Raw genomic sequence first — 23,442 nt, forward strand, 5'->3', positions numbered from 1 at the left:
GGATTAAATGCTCTATTTTCGCTGTCAACTTTTCTTTTTTTGGAGAGCGACATTTGTTCCTTATGTTTCTCTCCCTTTCTCTGTCTCACTCGCCTTTTCCTCAACTTTCTCCGGCGCAGTTGTCCGTTTCTCTCCCTTTGCTGTCTCAATCGACTTGTCCTCAACTTTCTCCGGCACAGTCGTCCGTTTCTCTCCCTTTGTTTTCTAAATGTGTCGCTATCTTTCCTTTTCTTTCTCTAACTTTCTCATCTCTCAATAGGCAGATGTTCCATGTGTGGTTCAATGTATAGTCCACTAAGTGCCTGGGTGCCCTAAAGGAAACAGTTGGAATCTTACAGGCAGAGCATTTTGATGTGTCGGAAACGGGAGAACGATAGATGGAAACAATAGAATATTTTGTAAATGATGATCATTTGGGCCTGGCTGCCTTTGAGGGTGGCATAAAAGCAGTGATGACATCACCTCCATTTAAAAAGGGAAACGTGTTTATGAGGTATTATTCATAAAATAACAAAATGTTGTGAACATTTTAATTTGAGGGGGAGAGTGTTGCGGCCTCAGCGCAAGATTATTGACTGAAAGGGAAGAACGTGTTGAGAAGCGTTCACGATCAGTACACCAGTTTTACCACTAGGCGACAACAGCGCGCTACGAGTGGTGGCGGCTCTATCTAAGACAGCGCCCGGAACTGGATTAAGCCAGTTCTCAGCAGGAGAAAAAGCTACGGTTGGCGCTGTTGTCCTGACGAGTGTGTTTTCATGTTTTGCAGGTGAGCTGGTGTCAGTAGTAATTAGATGTGTGTATGAACCTAAAACAACATGTTATGTGTCGTAGAATGTGTGCTTTGATGCGACAATGGGTTTACAATTTTAAAAAATTAAAAAAAGGTTATCTGTAAGTTAGCTAACCAGCTTGTGTTCGAGTGTGATTAACGTTAGCTTATACTATGTCCCTCGGCGTTCGGTCACGTGACCACAGAGGGTATTGTTTTACCGACCGATAAAATAAGGGATTAAACCAGTTCTCAGCAGGAGAAAAACCTACGGTTGGCCCTGTTGTCCTGACGAGTGTGTTTTCTTGTTTTGCAGTGACCTTCACGAATAAATAAATGTGGATCAAAAAAATACAACGTGCAGTCTTTGAGGGTGTTACACAGTAACTTACAATGTTTTGGCCCACTTATTTACAGGCCACATACAGGAAGAATCTACCACCGACGACCGGAACCTGCCGTCCGGACAAAGGAACCTTCCACCGACCACTCGCCCCTACTGCCTATCTGTGCAGAAAGTACAGCATTGTAGCTTTATCTTTACTTCGTTGGTCGAACTCCAGTTGTGAATCTTTCGCTTCGGGACGGCTTTACATATTTACGAGGTTCACCCAAACGTAACCTAAACGGTACATAACGAGGACCATTGAACGCACCAGCAGCCACTTCTGTTAACTCCTCCTGTGGGTGTGTTGCTAGATCTCAAAAGATCGGGATGGGTGTGAGTTGTGATGAACAAAACGAAGCCTCCATATTGCTTACACCGGTTAAACCACGTATGTCAGCTACTGTACCCAGATAGGAGGCTTGCTAGCGGTTAACTCTGAAATCGACCTAGTACATAACAGCGTTACATCACTTTGGGTCGTATCCCACCTGGGAAATATTGGTCCTAGAGAAGGCAACGCGTATTATTGATTGCACTGTGACATTTCTACGGCACACTGACCTGTTCAAACAATAACGTTAAACGGTGACTTTGCAAATTAATATTTCTTTTCCAAAGGACTGTGTTTCATCGCGCCTGTGAGTAAAACAGCCCCATATTAACGGTATGTAGACATATTGTAACGTTTCTGTTAGAATTAAGCTAGGCATGTGTGTCGTCGCGTTAGCCGTCGTGCCTGACGTGCTTGTTTCCGAGCAACACCACTCATAATAATCACTGCGCAACATTGCCTGTATGTCTGCCATTTCCGGAAGAACCGTCAGGTAGTTCTGGCTCGGGCCTAACTATGTATTCAGCAGTTACTTCTCGACTAGACCAAACCAGCTAATACGTTGTTTATTTTGCGCTGTATTACTGCCGTTAGATCGCAGGTAGCAATAGCCTTGTCAGCCAAACAGATTCCTACATTTAATGACTAATTTAGAGAAGATTGATTGCCACAGTCGCAAGCAGCACTGGCGTTGCCACCTTCGTCAGTAAATGACCTGCTAATGCTAACGGGGTTGTTAAAGCGGTGACATATTTTTTGGCTAAATGGCCTCTCCTGTTTGCATCTGCTATTTTTTCAATCCGCCGGCTAGTTGAGCGGCCTACATCTTTCCCCCCCCAGTTCACGGTGTTAACTTTATTTTTATTTTCAGGGTATTGAGCCAAGGACATAGTTATGTCCTGTCCGTGCACGTCGGCTGCAAGGTTGTTCCTAAACACTGCCCACAGAGGTAAGGAAGGGAAAGTACATATTGTACAAGCAAGCTAATGGTAATGGGAAGGTCGGATCATTTTACCGACTCGGTTCTTTGAATCTCGTTCAGTAAAATGAACGAATTTTTTTTTGAGTCATACGTTCATTTCCTGTATCACGACAGTCTGGATGATTTGAAGTGATCATTTATTTTCACACTAGCATTCAATTATCACGGCATAACTATTACGCTGAACTCTTCAGTAAAGTACAAAAAATGTAAAATATCAATAATCAATAATATCATTCATGTCTTACTAAACCTAGCCACGCGAAAGTGAACAAGGTAAACAAATCCTTTCTGTTTCCCCCTCTGAGCGCAGGTGACGTGAAAAAAGATCAGTATCCGAAGACCCAGTCAAAATGAACGAATCATTTCGGTTTTCTCTACCAGTGCTGAGCCCATGCATGTCACGTGAAAAATGATCTAAAGATCTGTATCCGGCAGATGAACGAATTGTTCACCTCCCGACCGTGTCTTCGGGTCAATGATTTGTTCATCGTTCATTTTTCACGTGACCTGCATAGGCTCAGCACTGGTAGCGAGTAGATCAATGATTCGTTCATCGTTTATTCGTATATACAGTCAGGGAAGCTTCATTTTTTGCTTGCAAAACAAAATGCTCAAAATGAATTGTAGATACAAGCTATAATAATAATAACAAAACATACCATTTTGAAAAATGTATTTAGGACAGATGAACAGTCATCCCCAAAAGACAACTATGAAATATGTGTCAGTCAGTGTGTTTGTGTCATTAACCAGAAAAATTCCACACAACAATATCAACAACAGAACATAAAATGTAGATATGGGTACAAATATGTAAACAGTCTACACAAGATGCCATAGCCAATCGACTAAAGACACACCTGAACAGCATGTACTAAACAAAATTAATGAACCACACATGACATTGCTTGGGAGCCGGGAGTCTCAGAGAGCTCAATCTGAAAAAAATCTAAAACCCAATAAAAACTCTAGAGCAGCGCCCTGGTGGGCCGCGAAGGTACTGCAGGTGGGCCGCGAGAGGTCACTTACAATTAATAAATAAAGTTTTTTAATTTTCAATTTTTAAAAGTTCGAAATTAATATAAAAATGTTTATGATGCGGCACATTAGGTATGTGAAACATTAGTTGATGAAGCACAAACAATTTAAACGGACAGATTAATAAAACAATAAGGCTCTAGCTCGAAACGGCTGCTCTTGTCCGCCTGTCGTTGTTCGACAAATGGAGCGCCCTCTTGTAGTATTGAAGTCAATATACTGCATTTTCCGCACTCCAAGGCGCACTTAAAAGGCTTTCATTTTCTCAAAAAACGACAGTGCCTTATAATCCGGAGCCTTATATATGGATCAATTGGTTAATCGGTTGATCCATACTAGTTGTACAAGGCGCTCTGCCAAACATGGCAAAGCTCGGTCTACGACGGCGATACGCTGAGCGGCGCTCAAGAGCGGGAGATATGGAGCTTGTTTCAGGGTGCGTCGGAGAAACAATTATACCCCGCGGAGACAAATTTTGCTCACGCGAGACAGACTTTTGCTTGCGGATGTTTGATTTTGGTTAAATTCTTAAGGTCATTTAATCATTACGTTTTGATCAGAGTTGTGATTAAAGGTTTGGGTGGGCCGCGAAAGATTTTCAGATTTCAAATTGGGCCGTGGCATTCTTGAGTTTGGGAACCGCTGTTCTATAGCATTGACAAAGACAAAAACTAAAGACATTTTCTCTATAATTTATTTAATTTTAGTTAGTTTTGTAAAGACACAATACAGTTTCAGTTAGTTATCGTTTTTTTCTAAAGGCTCGTTTTTATTTTTACTTCAGTTAACGAGGTGTGATTTTTTTTTTCGTTTTTGTTTTTTCGTTAGTTTTCGTTAACGCTAATAACCTTGGTCCCGATGCGTGGCCACGAGAAAATTAACGAATCTTTCTTTGAGAGGACTCGTTACTCTCAAGACCTTGTAAGGATTTGTTCAAAATGAATGAATCGTTTACGAACGACACCTCACCACAAGCTAATATCTGTATGACATTTGTGAAGCTAAAGCCTAGTTTATGCTTCTGCGTTTTCAGAGCGACGCAGACGCAAGACCCCCTTGCGTGCCTTTTCCCGCAAGCGACGCAAGCCTCCCGCAGCGCACCAGGCTGCGATTGGTCCGCTAACTACATCCTTTACGGAGTCTCACATTTCCACTTTCATAGCCCGATACCGCCATTATTAAAACGAAGAATGTTTACGAGAGAACGGATCAGATTTAATAACTTTTGTCGGAAGAAATACGTAAATATGACCGCTTATACAAGCCGTTATTGGCGGGTTGTAGAAGCGGGTTGGATTCATGGAGGAAGATCGCCGGTTTGCCGGTCGAGAGGAACAAAGTTGTGGAGGAAAATACGGGACAAATGTGTCCGCGATGAAAAGCAGCAGTGTCGATGCACGGGGCAATAAAGTCTATGATAAATAAATAAACAAATCAACAACTTCCACACACAAAGACGTGACTCTCTAGGTCATCTTCAACAAAACACGTTACTCCACCTGTTGTTCTGGCGGTGAATTGCTCTGCAACACACGCAGGACTTTTAGAACCATGAATTGAAACGAGTGCGTCGACGCAACGATGCAGAAGCATGCGCCAGCCTTTAGTTAGCAATAGCATACTTGTTACGTCAGCCCTTCACACTTGCATAATGAAAAATGTACAACACAGCACACGTAACTAGTATGGACTCATTGCCCCAGAGCACGAACTGTTGATAATATGCAGTGTTTTTAACTGATATCGGCGATAGTCCGGCCACCATGTTGATTATATTTACTTATCTGAAGATGTTTACTTATCTGATGTGTTGTGATCTGATCAAGGAGAATAGAATTAGGGGGAAAAGGCCATAAGTTTGTCACAAATATGTTTGGTTTACTATTTTATTTTTCATGATGATGGAAATATGCATAGGATTATTGAAATACGTGAACATGTATATTCTATTCACTTGAAAATGCATTTGAATCAACGACTGCTTTAAATTGGATTTACATGACACACATAGCGGCAGTTAGGGCAATATGTTTTGTATAGATAAACATATTGTTTTAAATACCATGATCATTGTCATTCAATAAAGCTGAATATGTAAATAAAATGTAACCCTTAAAAAATTAAGCAAATGTTTCTGTTTTTCAGGATTGTCCTGCTCCCGGATCCAGTTGTTTTGTCTGAGTCGTCAGGGTTCTCGGGAAAATCATTTACATCCCAGGGTCTGGGTTCGGTCGTTTTCAGAGACCGCTGTATGCTATGCCGCTAAAGATGGGTCAACAAAGGACAGTGGAAGTGATGGTGGAAAGGTAATCTCTTAGAGGAGACGTCTCATTTGTACCTCTCTTTCATGATAATATTATGTCTTACTCTGTCAAATCGGAGATGTAGTAGTAGTAATTTAATTTAAAAAAATTGCTGATGCTGTTTTTTTGGGGGGTTTTACACAGAAGAGCACCAGTGAGGGGAAGAGACAGTCTGAATCCGGAGGATCAGGCAAGGGAGGAAGCCAGCTATGCTGCCCTAAATGTGGAGATGCCTGCACACATGTAGAGACCTTTGTATGTGAGTAAATTTAATCAGACATACCAACAGATATTATCTAATGTGCAAAGTTTGTGGAGAAACTTATAATCAAGACGAGTGAGTGTAAAAAAGGTGAAATATGTTATAAGGGTTTTGTTATGCCAACACAAATACTTATTAAAGAAGAAAATTATTGTGATTATGATGTTTTATGATCAGGTAAACAAGACATCTTCCAGGGAATGTCCCAAACTATTTGTGTGCAAATAAATTTGTTTTATATTGTTTTATACCATGCAACATGGACAGGAGGTGGAGAAAAGAATCGCTGATTGAAAATAAAAGATACCAAGGGGAAAGTTCAACTGTAGCCAATAGTTAATAGTTATATACATTTAGACTTTTGTCCACTCTTCTTCTTCTTCTTCTTCTTCTTCTTCTTCTTCTTCTTCTTCTTCTTCTTCTTCTTCTTCTTCTTCTTCTTCTTCTTCTTCAGTATTTCACTATAAAGCATTGAACCAGCGTTCACATTTGTTTTGGTACAAACTATTATTATTTTCTATAAACACACAGCATACAAATTATACACCACAATTAACCATGTTTATATTAACTTTGGGAGTGATGTTTGGACTGTTAGAATTGGTTCGTTTTGTAACATCTGAAACTTTAGGATGTTGTAAACTTGTGTCAGAGGTCGACCAGCGCTTTGTGTACCACTGTCTATGTGACTATTTAATTAGTGTAACTATGAAAACAAATCTGATGCAGCATGTGCCGTCATCTCACTATAATGCAGTAACCTAGTATCAAATAAGTGAACTATTTACTGGTTGGGGTCAAAATAAAGTTCATTGAGAAGTGAGGGCTGGTCAGCAAGTACAGCAGTCAACTGTGGCTCGTTGCAGCTTATGTTTGAATATGTTGAGAGCGGTGAGGGCTGTTAGTTTGAGCAGGTTTTGTACTGAGTTCCAATCATTTGCAGCGGCAAAATGAAAGGAGTTATAACCAAACAGAGTACAGAGACTTTTGGAATGATGAGTTGAATGAAGTCACTGGATCTTAAATGGCGATTGCTGCCGGAAATGTGCAGAAGATTTGAGAGGTAGCGGGGGTCATTCCCACAGTGGTGGGTGGTGAAGGGTGCACTTTTGACAAATCGGATTGCTGAGTGGTGGAGTGTGTCCAGTTTTCTGAGGGTGGTCTTTGATGCCATTTTATAAATTACATTGCCGTAGTCGAACAGAGGAAGGATGGTCATTTTCACAAGGGTGAATTTGCCAGTGTGTGTGTGTGTGTAGGAGGCCTTGTTTCGATACAGAAAACCCGGTCTGGCTTTGACTTTAGCCAGAGGGATTTTGATTTGTATATTACATGAGAGAGATGAGTCCAACCAGAAGCAAAGGTATTTGTAGGAGCTGACAATCTCCGATCCGATCCAAACTCCGATCCATCAGCACTGTAGATCTTGGGAGGGCTGCGGATGATGATGTTTTTCTGGTCAAACAGCATACATTTGGTCTTTTTGGAGTTGACGACCAGGAGGTTGTGGAAAGACTGTTGGATGGAAGTGAGGCTTTGTTGAAGAATGGACACAGCAGAGTGGAGTGAAGGACCAGCTGAATATATGATGGTGTCATCAGCATACAGATGAATTTCCAGAAGCTTTGGCTACATCATTAATATTAATTAATTAATTAATTAACATTAATTAATATAAATAGAGAACAGAATAGGGCCTGAAATGAAGCCTTGAGGCACACCTTTTGAAATGTTCAGAGGTTCAGACATGATGTTTTCCGTCTTAACTCGCTGGACACGACTAGCCAGGTCGCTAGAAAACCAGTTACAACATCCGCTGGACAAGCCGATGCTGGTAAGTCTTTGCAGGTGAATGTTATGGTTGACTGAGACAAAAGCCTTTGCTCGGTCTTTAAAGGCAGCTATACAGGTCTGTTTGTTGTCAATGGCGGGGATGATGTCATCAAGGACCTTCAGTGTAGCGGTGGTACATACGTGGCCTTTCCTAAACCCCGATTGCAGGTCAGACAAGATATGATTTGAGTAAATTAAGTGAGTTAGTTGTTTATGCACGAGTTTCTCTATAACTTTTGCCAGACAGGGAAGATGGAAATTGGCCTGAAGCAGTTCGGGTCAGAGCCTCCATTAAAGAGGGGGAGAATCATTGCCGATTTCCAGTCAAGGGAAAACAGACAAATGAAATGACAGGTTTAACAGGCTTGTAATAGGGGAAGTAATAATATGAGCGGAATCGTTTTAATTGTGTGTGTTTCTCAATGATTAGGCCAAAGGTGTTTTTGAAATAAGACCAGGCCCATCCGAAACACCTTTCTTAAGCCATGTTTCAGAGAGAGCAAGAACATCAGGGTTAAATCATTTGAGTGTGACTCAGTTTAATGATCTGTTTGCTTGACTTACTGTGAATGTGTCAGACATCTCTTCCAACCAGCTTGTGAAATCTAGCCATGTGTTTGTTTTTTCTTTTGTAGCATCAACACGATTTGTTAAATGTGAGAAATGTCATCACTTTTTTGTGGTTCTGTCTGAGACGGACTCTAAAAAGGGACTAAACAAAGAGCCAGAATCTGCTGCGGAGGCAGTGAAACTGGCATTTGCACAGAAACCTCCCCCTCCTCCTAAGAAGGTGAGAAATTGACACAAAGTCAAAATATGAAGAAGTCGAAATATGCTTTTAAAGGACTCTTGATATGTTACTTGTCCTGTTTTGTTAATCAATCCTTTCTGATATAGGGATTGTTGTTTTTATTCTCCAGATATATGCTTACCTTGACAAGTACGTTGTTGGCCAGTCCTATGCAAAGAAAGTGTTGGCAGTTGCAGTGTACAATCACTACAAACGCATCTACAACAACATTCCTGCTGGGAGTCGACAGCAGGTAGAGGTGGAACAACAGCCTTCTCTAACACCTCGTGGTCAGTATTACTGTTGTCTATAGATACGTCATTCTGCAGGCTATTGGTGGGCCCCCCTATAGTTTCTAAATAGAAAAGCCCTTTCTAACATTATCTTTTTAAACAATTGCTAGGTACATTATGTAAATGCTGATTTGGTCTTTTCTGTCCACTTTGCATCAATCAATTTGCTGTTGATTTCCCACCTGTACACCTGTTCCCACCTGTTCATCTAGATAGCTGGTAAATACAGAAGTGCTTAAAACAGCAAATGAGAGTTTTGAAAGAAATGTAGTCCTTTGTTGATTGAGGGACTTTGACAAAAGGTTCCTGTCCTGTATCCCTTTTTTCTACATTTTTGTTTTCATTGCATACTGGAGAGCACAGACAGAACACAATAATAGGGAAACAGACATGCACCAGTACCTGCAGTTTAAAATTACACCTAATTATTGAATTACGTTATACTTACAAACTTGTTGTCTTGTCGTTCGTTGTCGTACTGTCTTCTGTTACACACCAACCGCCACGTCAAATTCCCTGTATGTCTGACATAGTATGGCAATAAATGATTCCTGATCCTGATTCCTGAACAAATGTGTTCTCATTAAGTTCCTCATGAAGTAAAGACAAAATAGAACTTTTTGTTCAAGTGCTGAAAATTACATCAATTGGTTCAAGTTTGTCGCAGTGACATTTGGGCCACTAACTCTTACTTTCTACACATTTTACATTAAGATGTCACATAAGCAAGTAATTCACTCATAGAATCCACACAAATAACCAACAAAAGGTTGCAGCGGTGGCCGTTATTTAGAACTTAATCTGTATTATTTGGCATTTGTTCAATAACTATCTCACGCCTGTTCAGGACTGTAGTAATAATGTCATAATTGTAATGATTAATTATAATATTGATTTCAATACTTTTCTCTTCCATTAGAACTAGAGATGAGAAGACGAGAGGATGAGTACAGGTTCACAAGTAAGTGATTGGTTGTCCTTACTGCTGTTTTTTAATCAAAGGCCTCAAAAAAATTACTGCAATTTCTGTCTTTGTCTATTGTCTTGAGTTGCACAAATGCCAAAATGTACAGATAGCCGTGGCTCCTCGGGAGATTTGTTTTTGCCTTTTCAAAGCAGAGCAATCTCATTTACAGTACACATATTTTTAACCCATACAAGTAAATCTTTCTGTAGTTAGACACGTTACACCATCAACAAATGGATGGTGTAACGCGAACAGCCGTTGAAATCTAAAAATTGCGGTCTTTTAGATGGATTGTTGAAATGTAGTTTTTCAAGAACCTCCTACTCTCTCATTTACACGTATTGTGACTTTTCCTGTTGTTCCAGAGCTGCTGAAGATTGCGGGGATCAGTCCTCATGGAAATGCTCTGGGAGCGTCCATGCAGCAGCAGGCAGGCCAGCAGGCGCCGCAGGAGAAGAGGGGCGGGGAGGTCCTGGACTCCACACACACCGACATTAAACTGGAGAAGAGCAACATTATACTTCTTGGTCCCACTGGCTCTGGTTAGTGTTGCACGGTGGCACTAATTGTTAAGAGCTACATCGCTAATTATGCAGTTCATCTGTACATGAGGACTTGACAAAATGCTAATGTGATTTCTCTAATTGTTGACAGGAAAGACGTTGTTGGCGCAGACACTGGCCCGTTGTCTGGATGTTCCCTTTGCAATATGCGATTGCACCACACTAACTCAAGCTGGATACGTGGGGGAAGACATTGAATCTGTTATTGCCAAACTGCTGCAAGATGCTAACTACTCAGTGGAAAAAGCACAACAAGGTGGGCAGAGGGACTAAGCAGATCCTTTTTTTTTTTATTTGGGATGTGTAATATGAATACATAGTCAGTCTAGATCAGGGGTGCTCAATACGGCGATCGACCAGTCGATCTCAAAGGCAGTACCAGTCGATTGCATGCCATCGATAAAAAAATGACGTCACGTCACGCATGCGCAGACTACCGGAGATGACCAAAACTAATGCTAATGCTAACTGACGCATTTGATTTAATTCCAAAGCAACCAAGGCTGACTCCTGTAAGGTAATGACCAAAAATGTGCGCGATGCTTGTGACGGTTTCCTGCTTCTGACAGATGAGAGGCTCGTTGTTTCCTTCATATCGACTCGTTATTCGCTTTTGGAGCGCACGAGTTAAAGATCCGCCATGAACTGATTCAGTCCGTGTGAACATCGTGACACAGGAAGAAAAAGGCTTCTGTCCTCCATCAGCCAACTTCCAGCATGTGTACTTCATTTTGTGTAATAATCAATGTAGTCTTGTTGTGAGAAGTGAAACCGTCATAGCTCTGTCCTTTTATTACACATGCAGGAATTGTGTTTCTGGATGAGGTTGATAAGATTGGCAGTGTGCCTGGAATCCATCAGCTGAGAGACGTAGGAGGAGAGGGAGTCCAGCAGGTCAGTATTCATCCCGAGTTAAATGGTAATGGTAAATGGACTGTACTTGTATAGCGCTTTTCTAGTCTTCCAACCACTCAAAGCGCTTTAACACAAGTTGCACTATATACAGCTTTGATGTGGTTTGTTTATAGATATCTAAGAATAAAATGTCAGTTTGAATTAAGACGTACAGCAGCAGATTTGACTTATTTACTACTAGTCCAATATTGGTGGACCTCAACTTGAGTTACTAACATTTATTTGACCTTTTCCTCTCTTTCAGGGGTTGCTTAAACTCTTGGAGGGCACAATAGTCAATGTTCCTGAGAAAAACTCCAGGAAGCTAAGAGGCGAGACGGTGCAGGTGGACACAACAAATATTTTGTTTGTTGCTTCCGGTGCTTTCAACGGCCTCGACAGAATCATCAGCAGAAGAAAGAATGAAAAGGTAAATTGAACTTCTCTCGACTACCAGCAGTTGTATTCATCTTCTCCCCTGCCTCTAATGTGATCTTTTTGTTTCATGACTCTTCAGTATTTGGGTTTTGGAACTCCCTCCAACATGGGGACGGGGCGGCGCGCGGCGGCGGCCGCCGACTTGGCCAACAGCAGCGGCGAGACGGACACGGTGGCTGAGATCGAGGAGAAGGACCATCTGCTGAAGATCGTCGAGGCCAGGGACCTGATCGAGTTCGGAATGATCCCAGAGTTCGTGGGCCGCCTTCCTGTGGTCGTGCCTCTGCACAGCCTGGACGAAGAGACTCTTGTCAGAATTCTGACCGAGCCACGCAACGCCGTGGTGCCCCAGTACCAGGCTCTGTTCAGCATGGACAAAGTGAGGATGCGCACCTAGTGGGTGCTATAGTGCCAAGTTAAGCTGCGCTCAGACAGGCGAAAGCTTCTCCCCCACACCTCACTGCTCAGCAGGGGTGGGCTCAGGCTCAGCTGTTGCAACAACGCAGGCTCATGTAGTCAGGAATCAGGAATCAGAAAACATTTATTCCCAAAATATGTCATACATACAAGGAATTTGTCTTGGCGGTTGGCGAGTGACAGTAGACAGTGTAACAATAGACAACATCAAGACAGCAGTGCACAAGTAATAAAATAAAGTAAAATGAAATGCTAATGCAATGGGTTAGTAGAATAAGGCTATGGGTTAGTATAAAACAAGAGAATAAAGTTAAAGTTTTCCGGTGGAATGTTATAGTCAGTCAGTGGGGGACCGGCTCTGTTGATGAGCCCGACTGCCGACGAGAAGAAACTGTTCGTGTGGCTTGATGGACCTCAGCCTCCTGCCAGATGGAAGGGGCACAACAGTTTTTGTCCGGGGTGGGAGGGGCCGGCTACGATCTTTTTAGCTCGCTTCAGAGACCTGGAAGCGAACAATTCCTGCAGGGACGGCACATTAAAGCCGATCACCCTCTCTGCAGAGCGGATGACACGCTGCAGCCTGCCCTTGTCCTTGGCTGTGGCTGCAGCGTACCAGACGGTGATGGAGGAGCAGAGAATGGACTCCATGGTAGCCGTGTAGAAGTGGACCATCATCGTCTTTGGCAGGTTGAATTTCTTCAGCTGCCTCAGGAAGAACAAGAACAACCTCTGCTGAGCCTTCTTGGTGATGGAGCTGATGTTCTGCTCGACACCAGATGGTCAGACTCCCACCTGTAGGCGGACTCATCCCCACCAGAGATCAGTCCAATGAGGGTGGTGTCATCCGCAAACTTCAGGAGCTTGACGGACTGGTGGCTGGAGGTGTAGCTGTTGGTGTACAGGGAGACGAGCAGAGGGGAAAGAACGCAACCTTGGGGGGAACCGGTGCTGATGGTCCGAGAGGCTGAGACATGTTTCCCCAGCTTCACGTGCTGCTTCCTGTCAGACAGGAAGTCTGTGATCCACTTGCAGGTGCAGCTGGGAGAGTTTGTCCTGCAGCAGAGACGGGATGATGGTGTTGAAAGCAGAGCTGAAGTCCACAAACAGGATCCTGGCGTAGATTCCTGGGGAGTCCAGATGCTGGCGGATGTAGTGGAGGGCCATGTTGACAGCATCGTCCACAGACCTGTTGGCTCTGTAGGCGAACTGCATGTTTGTGGAGCTGTGGGGGATGGAATCAGGACATTGTCCATCAATTCTGCAGTAGAACTCATTCAGCTCGTCTGCCAGGCGGAGGTCATTCATGGAGTGGGGGGTTTTTGGCTTGTAGTTAGTGTGGTGTTTGAGGCCTCTCCAAACTGAAGCAGAGTCACTTGCTGAGAACTGTTGTTGGAGTTTCTCAGAGTACAGTCGTTTAGCATCTCTCACCGCCTTGCTAAACTTGTATTTTGACTCTGTGTACAAGTCTTTGTCCCCACTCCTAAATGCCTGATCCTTCTGCAGGCGTAGTGTTCTGAGTTCCGCTGTGAACCAGGGTTTGTCGTTGTTGTAACTCGCCCTGGTGCATGATGGTACACAGCTGTCCTCACAGAAGCCGATGTAGGAAGTTACAGCCTCTGTGAACTCATGCAGACTGTCAGTAGCAGTCCTGAAAACACCCCAGACTGTGCAGTCAAAGCACGCCCAAAGATCCTCCAGCGCCTCACTGGTCCTCTTCTTGAATACCCTCACCACAGGTTTGCAGAGCTTTAGTTTCTGCCTGTATGCAGGAATCAGATGGACCATGACGTGGTCAGAGTGTCCCAGTGCAGCACGAGGGACGGCGTGATAAGCCCTGCTTACTGTGGTGTAACAGTGATCCAGCGTGTTCTCCTCTCTGGTGGGGCATTTAATAAACTGTCTGTATTTAGGAAGTTCATGGGTGAGATTTCCTTTGTTAAAGTCCCCGAGGACAATAACTAAAGAGTCCGGGTTGGTCCGCTCCACACGCCGTATCTGGTCGGCGAGTGTCCGCTGTGCCTCGTGCACGTTGCCCGCCGGCGGCATGTAAACACCGACCAGGATGAATGAAGCGAACTCACGGGGGGAATGAAAGGGTTTGCAGTTGATGAAGAAAGTTTCCAGATCAGGAGAACAGTGTTGTAGGATCACCGTTACGTCGTTGCACCAGCTGGTGTTGGAGAAGATCCGCAGAGCCACGTCTCTGTGAAGCACAAAATGGACGATGTAGAAAAGTCTCTGTCTCTCCTCACCAGCAGCTGAATTTCGTCCAGATTGTTGCACAGTGAGCGCACGTTGGAGAGAAAGATGCCTGGCAGCGGAATGCGAGAACTACGCTAGCGGAGTCTCACTAGCGAGCCGGCTCGTTTTCCTCACCTACGGCGTCTCACCGAGTGACGAAAGATGAGCGCACCTTTGACTAGAATGTCCAGTAATTCCACAAAAGATAGAAGAGAAGTTGGAAGTAACTCCGCTGGAGTTGTTCCTCGGATGTTCAAGAGCTCATCTCTGGTGAAAGAGCTCTGGGAATCGCAGCAGGAAACATGATTAACAACAAAAACAACAAAAAACGAAGCGCACCGAAGCACCGTGGCAGCCTTCAACGGCGCCATCTTGATCAGTCGAATGCTCGCAAGGGCACATTCTTTGTAGATTACTGTGTAATGTCAAAACAACACACATACACGCGTATGTAGTTTATGGTCTCACTGGCAACACACTTTTCTTGTAGAAGACCCACAAGAACAGAGCTGACACAACCTTCCAGTTAAAATGAAACACTGGATAAAGTTTAATTGAATATGCTCTGTTTTGGTCTCAGTGTGAACTCAACGTGACTCCAGATGCCCTGAGGGCCATAGCCAGGATGGCTCTGGAGAGAAAAACCGGCGCTCGTGGGCTCAGATCCATCTTGGTATGTAGTCTGTGCTCCGGTTATCACACAAGCATTGTTATTTTGATGTAGTGCAGTAATTAATCATGTCCTCATTTTATAGGAAAAGCTGCTTCTTGAGCCCATGTTTGAGGTGCCACACTCTGACATCATGGCTGTTGAGCTGAACAAAGAAATTGTCCTAGGAAAATCCCAACCAACCTACGTCAGGTTAGTATCTCTCCGCTCACTGGGCGGGGCTACAATTGTGTAATGTTAGTGATCAGATTCCATAAGCCGAGCACACCAGACTCCAATATCGTGTTTGGCTGACATGGAGTTTCCTTTTGAATTGCAGAGCGCCAGCCAAGGAGCCCGCAGAGGAGGAGTATGACTCAGGCATTGAGGAGGAGAACTGGCCCCGGCAGGCGGACGCAGCCAACAACTGAGCCACGTGTCACTCATTTCTCTTGAAGATAGTCTGTGAAATCATTAGATCTTTATGACCCCTTCTTTATCCGCTCTGGATTTTACTGTTGCCTCTGACAAACACGCTTTGGTGGTGATAATGGAGTCCTGTGGTTTGCACTGAAGAGTGTTTTCCCAATGCACAAGTTTAGACTGTGTAACAAACTTTGGTGCCGTGCATAAGATGTTAATTCTCTAGCACTCGGACCGTCATAAACTATCTCTGGGGATTGTTAACATTTGTATCCATATGAAGAGAATGCAATTTTATTCAAAGAAAGGATTTGTAGCCAGTTTATTTGTTTTCTGTTTTTTTGGTGGTGACTGGCTGTAATGGCAAGGGAAGCAAATGGAAATTATGGGATCATACTGTACACTTCAAAAAGAGGTGGAACTGAGTGTAGATGGGAACTTGTCAAGTAGTCTTGTATAAGGGTGTAATATTACTTAAGCACATCAATATTCTGTTTTCTCCTTTACCACCATTTTAAAAATGGTGCTCACAGCAAAAATACATTCGTACGTGGTTTGTGTGACACAGCCTCTAATTAGGAGAACACATTGTGAAATGTAAAGGTAAACAATGGTGACCTTTTTAAACAAGAGTAGTTATTTCTCAGTGTTTTGCTACACGTATCGCCCACCTTTCAGGGAATGTATCTGTTCCCGATTTTCACAAGACGGTCTCTCAAAGCAGGATTAGTAGGTTGCTCACCAGCTTGGAAGTGTTATTTAATTATGATCCAATATTTAGTTTTGTGGTAGATCCTCCAACATACAGTTCAAGACTAAATCACAGCTTTAGATATCAAAGCTTCATTATTGTGAAACGAATCCTAATTGGAGAGAGATTCTCTTTCTTTGTTGTCTGCTCTAAACCTGCTTTGTCAGAAGCCCCCAAAGACAATGCAGATGTTTCTATTTTCACTATGCGTCCCCCAGCGCTGGAAACCCACCTTAGTGTTAATGATGTAATATCCTGTTACTAAGTAGTATCTCAATACACGCGTCTGTAATCAAGCCTAAATGCTCTCCTACCGAACTGAACCACAGTGCTGTACTCTACTTTTTTGTGCTACAACATGAGATTAAACTACATATAGCCTCTTTGCTTTTCAGTTTCCTTTTTTCCTTCAGTTCAGTTTAAAACCTGATTTTGTTTTCAGAGGTCTGTAACCTCTGCCCAGTTTGTGGATGTAAAATTGAAATGCATAAAACCATGTCATTGTTGTCATGATGTCACCTTTATGTAATCGGCTAATCCTCCGAAAGTATTGTGTTCTTTGTAACCTCCTTCAAGTCCAGATAGAATTTACAAAATCAGACTTTCTGAAATGTGCCTTAAACATGAAGAGTATGAAAATATATTATTGGTGCTTGTTACGTTCCAGCTCCCAAAAGGGAGGAGAACATGACAACCCACTGCTCAGGCCCACTGATGCCAGCAAACGGGGTATGGAGTCGCGGTGTGAGAAACGGACACAAACACCAAATCCAGTATAAACGCTTTTATCTAAGCACGGTAAAATATACATAAATAAACAATAACTTTCTGGGAAAAAGGGACGACCAAAACAAAGAAATAAACAAAAAGGTCTCCACCCCTAACCTGTACTAACCCCCAATAGAAAATACACTCTCTTCCCAGCACACGGTCAAGGCGCCCTAACCAAACGTACAGGTGGTGGTCCGCCCAGGTCTAAACTGGTGTTTCTAGACAGAGAAGTAAACCTACGGGTGATGTATACCCTGGGGTAGCTCTAAATCTACTCCCCACTCCCTGTGAACAAAAGAGGAAACAAATAATTAGTTGAAAGGACACTAACAAACAATTGCTCCCACCTGCTGCTACACGTTCCAAAAGGAACACAAGTTAGATTATTTAACACCAACTATTGAAATCGAAAATATCCCCACACAGGGTACAAACCAAAGACCATGCATATGCAGCGAGAGAGAACTGGTCCAAAACGGGGCTTTTTAAAGAGCCCAGCCAGCTGCGACCACTGACGAGGGGTTGGAGCTCCGGGTCCCAATCCTACCTGGAAAACAAACACACACACACAACTACAAGCAATCCCCGAATCAGAATCATGATGAAGAGGCTTATCAAGTACATCATCTTCATTTTAATTACTCGCTCCAAACAGCCGTCAATGCTTCATCCGCTTTGTACTTAAAAGGCTGACAACAGTACGTATAGCATCACAACTACGATTAAGATTGGCTCTGACAACTTAAACATCTCTTTTAACCATCTTTGTTTCTTCCCATGCAGGTCATTTGTTTGTGAAAACGAATGATGCCCCATTTCATAACCTGCTGGGTCCACTGGAGGAGGAAGAGTTTGTGACGGCTGTTGACATCACTTTGCCTGACTGCCACCGGATACTAGGAGACACCGAGGTACAAGATGTTTCACATGCACACATTCAACCAGGGGCAAGTACGGAGGGGCGGTTATCGTCCCGTAGGGATATTTATTAATCAACCATGGACCCACAGATGACCAGTGTAAACAGACCAAGGCAAAAACATTCCCCCAGAGTACAATTTTTATTTGAATTTCTTAAAATATCAAAAATGTACGTGTAGGAGCCATTGAGGATGTTTATGTGCCACTTGCCCAGTGAGCACAAGACGTAATTTCAACGTTGAAATATGGTTGAAATCGGGTTGAAATGAGGTCTGAACGTCTAAGACCTCATTTCAACGTCTTTTCAACCGGCTAAAAATGGGATAAAACATCAACGTGCCAGAAAACATCAATTTGTTGACAAATGTGTCATGATGTAACGTAAGGTTGAAAGATAGACGATATTAACGTTAAGATTTTCATAATAATTAATGAACTGGTCGGCGAAATTTGGTCTACGCGAAGACGTAATTTCAACGTATTTAATATTTCACTTAAAACGTTATAAATATGAAACTACGGACTGCGTGCTGTTAATAAGATGCGTTTAAGACATAATAATGCGGGCAGGTTCAAACATTACTTGTAAACACGTAACTCCGCTCACATCTATAACGCGCATGCGCGAGTTCTTAGACGCTTGCAGAGCTCCGACCGGGTGCAGCACGAGGCGAAGTTACGGCAGCAGAGCGACATGAACGGGCTGATAGAACCACGACTACCGGCTCCACTACTCTGTAAGTACGCGAGTGTTTGGATGAAGCACACCTGGAACTATAACCGGGTGTTTTACTTGTGCTGCCGACTCGATACAGGAAAGACGGTCCTTTTTGTTAAGCTAGTTAGCGTTAGCGCAGGTAGTTTGCTAGTTAGCATGCTAGCGTGCAGCATGATGACCTGGACCAAAAGTAAACATCCCAGAATATTTTTCGTGTGTTTGGTGTTACTAATGCGTTAGGTTGTTGCTGTACCCATAAATGGTATTGCATTTCACATTGAAAATACGTTTTTAAAGCAATGGGGGCTAAATACAGATTGCAAGGGTGAAGGGCTGAATTCAACAAGTTGTGGTCTGTAAACAAGAGGGACAACACATTGTAAGTTACTGCTGCTTAAAGCATGATACTGTGTAATATACCTGGAAATGTTACTCCAGAAATACCATAAGTTGCAGATGAATTGTTATCTTGTTGATAATGTAATAAGTGAACAATCTATAAATTAGGATTCTAACACACCTGCTGCTGTTATTATTACTAGTTTATTACTGTCATCATAAACCCAAATGACCAACTTTGCCTTTGTGCTTTCCCTCCTCACAGGTTTCTGCGGGTGGTGGTTGCATCTGATGTTACGTCTGATGATGGTTGTCCCTGCACTGGTCCTGCCTTACCCCTGGCTTAGTAATCCACAATATTAGAATCATTTCTGTCGTAGGAATTGGATGTACTGTACATCTTTAAATTGTTCATACTCTACACACCTACTGCCTTGCTGTTTTCTCCTCAGGTTTCTCCTGGTTGAAGGTTTTTTACATTTTGGGGGTTTTAGGACAGGATGTTGCATGTTTACAGATTGCAAAGCTGAACAAAATAAAATGATTTGAATTGAATAAACACGTTGACCAGAGAAATCTGCAATTGAGGGCTGTTCTCTGCACTCTGACTCCCTTTACACAAAGAATCCTCAAGTGAGGATGAGGGAGATGCAGCTGATTTCAGGTATACTATCCCAACTCAAGTGACTCACAGCCACATCTTGTTACAGAATCTAAAAATGAAGTTCAAATGATTCAGAAAAATGGTCTACAAACACAGAATTGTTGTTGTTGAACACAGAAATGTTGTTTCTGCACTTTTAAATCCATAGTTAATTTCCCTGAAATATATATTTTATTTTTGTATTTTTAATTAGGAAAAGTGTTATATGTATAGTGTTATATTTATAATAAATGCAAATGAATAAAATAATGTGTTTGTCCTTGTTAAGGGCTGTTAACATGACAACTGTGACTAAGTATGTAACTTGTACGTTTCCAGCGAGCAATTTATCCGTTGAAACAACGTTTAAAAGACGTCTATGGCCCGACGTTGAAAAGACGTTGCAAATTGGTTCAAAAGTGAAAGTTGTTTCAACGTCTATTCATAGACGTAGTTTCTTAAACTCGTTTACGTTTAGACCACATTTCAACCAGCGAGCATTTCAACGTTGAAAAGACGTTTAAAAGACGTCTATGGCCCGACGTTGAAAAGACGTTGCAAAATGGTTTAAAAGTGAAAGTTGTTTCAACGTCTATTCGTAGACGTTGAAAAGACGTCTATGTTTAGACCACATTTCAACGTGATTTTTTAATACGGTAATATTTCGTCCTCTCTTGTGTGCTATATCATTATTTTAGATGTTTAAAAAGAAACTACGTCCACATTTGTAAGTTTACCACCGATGTTATAAATCACGTTGAAAACGGGTCTATACGCGAACGTCTTTTCAACGTCTACGAATAGACGTTGAAACAACTTTCACTTTTAAACCATTTTGCAACGTCTTTTCAACGTCGGGCATAGACGTCTTTTAAACGTCTTTTCATCGTTGAAATGCTCGCTGGTTGAAATGTGGTCTAAACGTAAACGTCTTTTCAACGTCTATGAATAGACGTTGAAACAACTTTCACTTTTGAACCAATTTGCAACGTCTTTTCAACGTCGGGCCATAGACGTCTTTTAAACGTTGTTTCAACGGATAAATTGCTCGCTGGAAACGTACAAGTTACATACTTAGTCACAGTTGTCATGTTAACAGCCCTTAACAAGGACAAACACATTATTTTATTCATTTTGCATTTATTATAAATATAACACTATACATATAACACTTTTCCTAATTAAAAATACAAAAATAAAATATATATTTCAGGGAAATTAACTATGGATTTAAAAGTGCAGAAACAACATTTCTGTGTTCAACAACAACAATTCTGTGTTTGTAGACCATTTTTCTGAATCATTTGAACTTCATTTTTAGATTCTGTAACAAGATGTGGCTGTGAGTCACTTGAGTTGGGATAGTATACCTGAAATCAGCTGCATCTCCCTCATCCTCACTTGAGGATTCTTTGTGTAAAGGGAGTCAGAGTGCAGAGAACAGCCCTCAATTGCAGATTTCTCTGGTCAACGTGTTTATTCAATTCAAATCATTTTATTTTGTTCAGCTTTGCAATCTGTAAACATGCAACATCCTGTCCTAAAACCCCCAAAATGTAAAAAACCTTCAACCAGGAGAAACCTGAGGAGAAAACAGCAAGGCAGTAGGTGTGTAGAGTATGAACAATTTAAAGATGTACAGTACATCCAATTCCTACGACAGAAATGATTCTAATATTGTGGATTACTAAGCCAGGGGTAAGGCAGGACCAGTGCAGGGACAACCATCATCAGACGTAACCTCCATCAGATGCAACCACCACCCACAGAAACCTGTGAGGAGGGAAAGCACAAAGGCAAAGTTGGTCATTTGGGTTTATGATGACAGTAATAAACTAGTAATAATAACAGCAGCAGGTGTGTTAGAATCCTAATTTATAGATTGTTCACTTATTACATTATCAACAAGATAACAATTCATCTGCAACTTATGGTATTTCTGGAGTAACATTTCCAGGTATATTACACAGTATCATGCTTTAATGCAGCAGTAACTTACAATGTGTTGTCCCTCTTGTTTACAGACCACAACTTGTTGAATTCAGCCCTTCACCCTTGCAATCTGTATTTAGCCCCCATTGCTTTAAAAACGTATTTTCAATGTGAAATGCAATACCATTTATGGGTACAGCAACAACCTAACGCATTAGTAACACCAAACACACGAAAAATATTCTGGGATGTTTACTTTTGGTCCAGGTCATCATGCTGCACGCTAGCATGCTAACTAGCAAACTACCTGCGCTAACGCTAACTAGCTTAACAAAAAGGACCGTCTTTCCCGTATCGAGTCGGCAGCACAAGTAAAACACCCGGTTATAGTTCCAGGTGTGCTTCATCCAAACACTCGCGTACTTACAGAGTAGTGGAGCCGGTAGTCGTGGTTCTATCAGCCCGTTCATGTCGCTCTGCTGCCGTAACTTCGCCTCGTCCGCTCGGAGCTCTGCAGGCGTCTAAGAACTCGCGCATGCGCGTTACAGATGTGAGCGGAGTTACGTGTTTACAAGTAATGTTTGAACCTGCCCGCATTATTATGTCTTAAACGCATCTTATTAACAGCACGCAGTCCGTAGTTTCATATTTATAACGTTTTAAGTGAAATATTAAATACGTTGAAATTACGTCTTCGCGTAGACCAAATTTCGCCGACCAGTTCCTTAATTATTATGAAAATCTTAACGTTAATATCGTCTATCTTTCAACCTTACGTTACATCATGACACATTTGTCAACAAATTGATGTTTTCTGGCACGTTGATGTTTTATCCCATTTTTAGCCGGTTGAAAAGACGTTGAAATGAGGTCTTAGACGTTCAGACCTCATTTCAACCCGATTTCAACCATATTTCAACGTTGAAATTACGTCTTGTGCTCACTGGGGAAAGTTGTTTCAACGTCTATTCGTAGACCTTGAAAAGACGTCTATGTTTAGATCACATTTCAACGTGATTTTTTAATACGGTAATATTTCGTCCTCTCTTGTGTGCTATATCATTATTTTAGAGGTTTAAAAAGAAACTACGTCCACATTTGTAAGTTTACCACCGATATTATAAATCACGTTGAAAACGGGTCTATACGCGAACGTCTTTTCAACGTCTACGAATAGACGTTGAAACAACTTTCACTTTTAAACCATTTTGCAACGTCTTTTCAACGTCGGGCCATAGACGTCTTTTAAACGTCTTTTCAACGTTGAAATGCTCGCTGGTTGAAATGTGGTCTAAACGTAAACGTCTTTTCAACGTCTACGAATAGACGTTGAAACAACTTTCACTTTTGAACCAATTTGCAACCTCTTTTCAACGTCGGGCCATAGACGTCTTTTAAACGTCCGGCCATAGACGTCTTTTCAACGTCGGGCCATAGACGTCTTTTAAACGTTGTTTCAACGGATAAATTGCTCGCTGGAAACTTACAAGTTACATACTTGTCACAGTAGGGCTCATTTCAGCTCAAGACTTAGAAACACTTGTACATGCCTTTATAACTAGTAGGCTAGACTATTGTAATAGTCTCCTTGCAGGTCTCCCAAAAAAAACGGTCAGGCAGCTCCAGCTTGTTCAGAACGCTGCTGCTAGAGTTCTAACAAAGACCAAAAAATGTGAGCACATTACACCAATTCTTAAATCCTTACATTGGCTCCCAGTATGTCAGAGAATTAATTTCAAAATCCTACTGCTCACATATAAATCACTACATGGTTTAGGGC

The 23,442-nt window shown here is 42.1% G+C and overlaps 1 protein-coding gene and 2 long non-coding RNA genes across 9 annotated transcripts; 2 read left to right on the forward strand and 1 right to left on the reverse strand.

Moving 5' to 3' along the window:
• The first annotated feature begins 517 nt into the window (after nucleotides 1-517).
• LOC120812473 (ATP-dependent clpX-like chaperone, mitochondrial) lies at nucleotides 518-16,721 on the forward strand. Of its 7 annotated transcripts, XM_040168468.2 has the most exons (17): nucleotides 518-769; nucleotides 1,190-1,290; nucleotides 1,779-1,824; nucleotides 2,363-2,440; nucleotides 5,660-5,820; nucleotides 5,962-6,076; nucleotides 8,548-8,702; nucleotides 8,833-8,992; nucleotides 9,915-9,956; nucleotides 10,328-10,504; nucleotides 10,617-10,781; nucleotides 11,331-11,419; nucleotides 11,685-11,849; nucleotides 11,937-12,236; nucleotides 15,096-15,188; nucleotides 15,271-15,377; nucleotides 15,505-16,721. In XM_040168468.2, the coding sequence occupies exons 4-17, from the start codon at nucleotides 2,386-2,388 to the stop codon at nucleotides 15,593-15,595; spliced, it is 1,875 nt and encodes a 624-aa protein (XP_040024402.1). In that variant the 5' UTR covers nucleotides 518-769; nucleotides 1,190-1,290; nucleotides 1,779-1,824; nucleotides 2,363-2,385; the 3' UTR covers nucleotides 15,596-16,721. The 7 variants fall into 7 exon arrangements, with proteins under 7 accessions (XP_040024402.1, XP_077953606.1, XP_040024401.1 ...); XM_078097480.1 differs by lacking the exon at nucleotides 9,915-9,956 and having other exon boundaries at nucleotides 633-769; XM_040168467.2 differs by lacking the exon at nucleotides 1,779-1,824 and having other exon boundaries at nucleotides 642-769.
• A 1,942-nt stretch (nucleotides 16,722-18,663) lies between these two features.
• LOC144390982 (uncharacterized) lies at nucleotides 18,664-20,031 on the forward strand. The gene is made up of 2 exons (XR_013454835.1): nucleotides 18,664-18,767; nucleotides 19,353-20,031. It is a non-coding gene; the product is annotated as an uncharacterized LOC144390982 (long non-coding RNA).
• An 822-nt stretch (nucleotides 20,032-20,853) lies between these two features.
• On the reverse strand, nucleotides 20,854-22,185 carry LOC144390985 (uncharacterized). Its single transcript, XR_013454837.1, has 2 exons — nucleotides 22,090-22,185; nucleotides 20,854-21,503 (listed from the first exon to the last, which is right to left on the reverse strand). It is a non-coding gene; the product is annotated as an uncharacterized LOC144390985 (long non-coding RNA).
• Nucleotides 22,186-23,442: the final 1,257 nt, after the last annotated feature.

The sequence above is a fragment of the Gasterosteus aculeatus genome, chromosome Y, assembly GCF_964276395.1.
Source record: "Gasterosteus aculeatus chromosome Y, fGasAcu3.hap1.1, whole genome shotgun sequence".
NCBI lineage: Eukaryota > Metazoa > Chordata > Actinopteri > Perciformes > Gasterosteidae > Gasterosteus > Gasterosteus aculeatus.